This window comes from Monoraphidium neglectum (assembly GCF_000611645.1).
Source record: "Monoraphidium neglectum strain SAG 48.87 unplaced genomic scaffold scaffold04742, whole genome shotgun sequence".
In the NCBI taxonomy this organism is placed as follows: domain Eukaryota; kingdom Viridiplantae; phylum Chlorophyta; class Chlorophyceae; order Sphaeropleales; family Selenastraceae; genus Monoraphidium; species Monoraphidium neglectum.
In genome coordinates this window covers 1-2083 of record NW_014008887.1, presented here as the reverse complement: position 1 = coordinate 2083, position 2083 = coordinate 1, and the positions used below count along the sequence as shown (strand labels likewise).

General features: G+C 63.3%; 1 protein-coding gene across 1 annotated transcript in view; it reads left to right on the top strand.

Moving 5' to 3' along the window:
- Positions 1–296, top strand: part of MNEG_14759 (hypothetical protein) — a gene marked incomplete at both ends in the record, with an annotated part of 2589 nt that extends 2293 nt beyond the window's left edge. The window contains one exon of the mRNA XM_014036770.1: positions 265–296. Coding sequence (XP_013892224.1) covers positions 265–296 — 32 coding nt within the window. The remainder of the gene's footprint in view (positions 1–264) is intronic.
- Positions 297–2083: the final 1787 nt, after the last annotated feature.

Below are 2083 nucleotides of genomic sequence, written 5' to 3'. Positions count from 1 at the left end.
GGGGCAGGCGGGAGCGACGATGGAGGCAGGGGCAGGGTTGGAGCCGCAGGTGGAGGGCGAAGAGGGGCCGCGGCGCGCGTGGGCTGGCAGCAGCAACATCAGCCGCATCAGCAGCAGACGCAGCAGCAGCAGCAGCAGCAGCAGACGCAGCAGCAGCAGCAGCAGCAGCAGCAGCAGCAGCAGCAGCAGCAGCAGCAGCAGCAGCAGCACGAGGACGTGGGCAGCGGCGTCAGGAAGAGGCGCGAGCGTTGCCGTCTCTGTCAGGCGGCCGCGAGCCGCCGGAGCCCTTTGCTTGAAGCCGGTGTGGACGGGTGGCGTGTGTGTTGGCATGCGCTCAGCAGAGGGGCGGCGGCAGTGCCGCTTGTTTTTTTGCATGTGGGCGGGCGTGGTTTTGGGAAGCCGGCGTCTTGTGCAGCGCCGGTCTGCTTGAGAAGCAGCGGCCCGTGCCGGGCGCGCGTAGGGCCACCGCGGGCAGGCGTGGACGCACGGGCATGCATGCACGTTGAGGGTCCAGGCGGGCGCCTGCGGCCGCGTGTCTCCAAGTAAATGTATCTTCTTTGCCGGCATGCAGATGTGAGGAGGGTCACGGGCGCACGCACTGCCCGCCAGCCTGCTGCTCGCGGCTGTTGCTTTGCCGGGCTGTTTGGCCCCGCCCTGCCCTGCACAGGCAGGTGGGCCGAGGGGCGTCAATCTGTGCGGCAGCCGCATGCAAATGAACTCAACGGCGGTCTGCCTCGCGCCGTCGAGTGCCTGCATCGTTCAGCCACAATCTCGTAATCTAGCGGCGCCTCTGTTCGCATGCACATGGCCAGCAGTCCCCATAGATGAACAACGCCCGGCAGCGCCCGAGCAGCATGTTGAGAACACACGCCCAGACCTGGCCGGCCCCACGTGAACAAAGGAACCTGCGTTCTCGGGGCGCCGCCTCGTCCACTTGTTTGCGCACACACTCTCGGCGCAGCAGGCATCCAAACGGATAGTGCTTTGAATTACAATAAATGACCATTTTCACCCAACCAGTGCGCACAGCGTTGATGCCGGCAGCGACCGGACATGCGGTTGCAATGACGTCACGTGAACAAGCAGCTGCTGGGACCGCGCATGATCTGCACATCCATCCAGCATCCAGGAGTGCTGGCAATGTCGTGACAGGGAAGCGAGCATCGCCAGTGTGTGGGTGGAATACATGCCAGGCGCCTGGTAGAACAGTCACCGGACACTGCGCGGGCAGCAACCGCGGCGCTGGACAGGCAAAAGCCGCAGCTCTGCTGTCCTATCTGCCCGCTCCCAGTCACCAGTTCATGTACAACCGTTTGCTTGGATCGTATTCATACGACCCTCTGTCGCTCTGCTCGCATAATCCACTGCGCACCGCGTTCAAAGTTGCCCGGTGTTTGTGTTTTGTACACTCGAGGAGGCTAACACGAAGCTTATGCATGTTCGAGTCTTTGCACCATTTTTACCAGGCGTTTCCGGCCGCGTGCCAGTGGAGCCACTCTACAGCCAGAGTCGCTGGATCCCATCATCAAGGTCGGACGCCCGAATCAGGGTGAGCGAGAGGCAAGGACCGCCCTGTTGCGTTGTAACATGCAAACTCTCTACGTTAGCTTGGGTGGCGGGCAGGTCGATCCCGCCGCCGTCCCCGCTTCCCGCCCGGCGGGCCTGAACTCCTCATCAGCGCGCTCTGCGGTTCGATGAGGCTGGACGACGGCGCTGTCTATCTGATGCCCCACACTTGATGCATACCACACCAGGTACAATAAGTGATTCAGTGTGGTCACGATGAACACGAGCGCGGCTCAGGCCACCGCTATGGGTCCGCAGAGGGAGCAGGCGCAGTCAGGTGCGTGGGCGCTTGCAGCAGACAATCAGGGTTTCGGGTGGCCGTAACGGGTCACGCAGGGGACGCATGCCATCATGCCTGCCTCATGCCACGCTCTTGTGGGCACGCATGCGTGTATGCATGGAGGGCATGCCCATGCACAGTGGCGAGGCACGAGGCCGGCATGCACGCATGCGTCCCCTGCATGCTCAGGCACGTGCGTCCACATGGGCGCGTCGCCAACCCCACGGACTCTAAAAG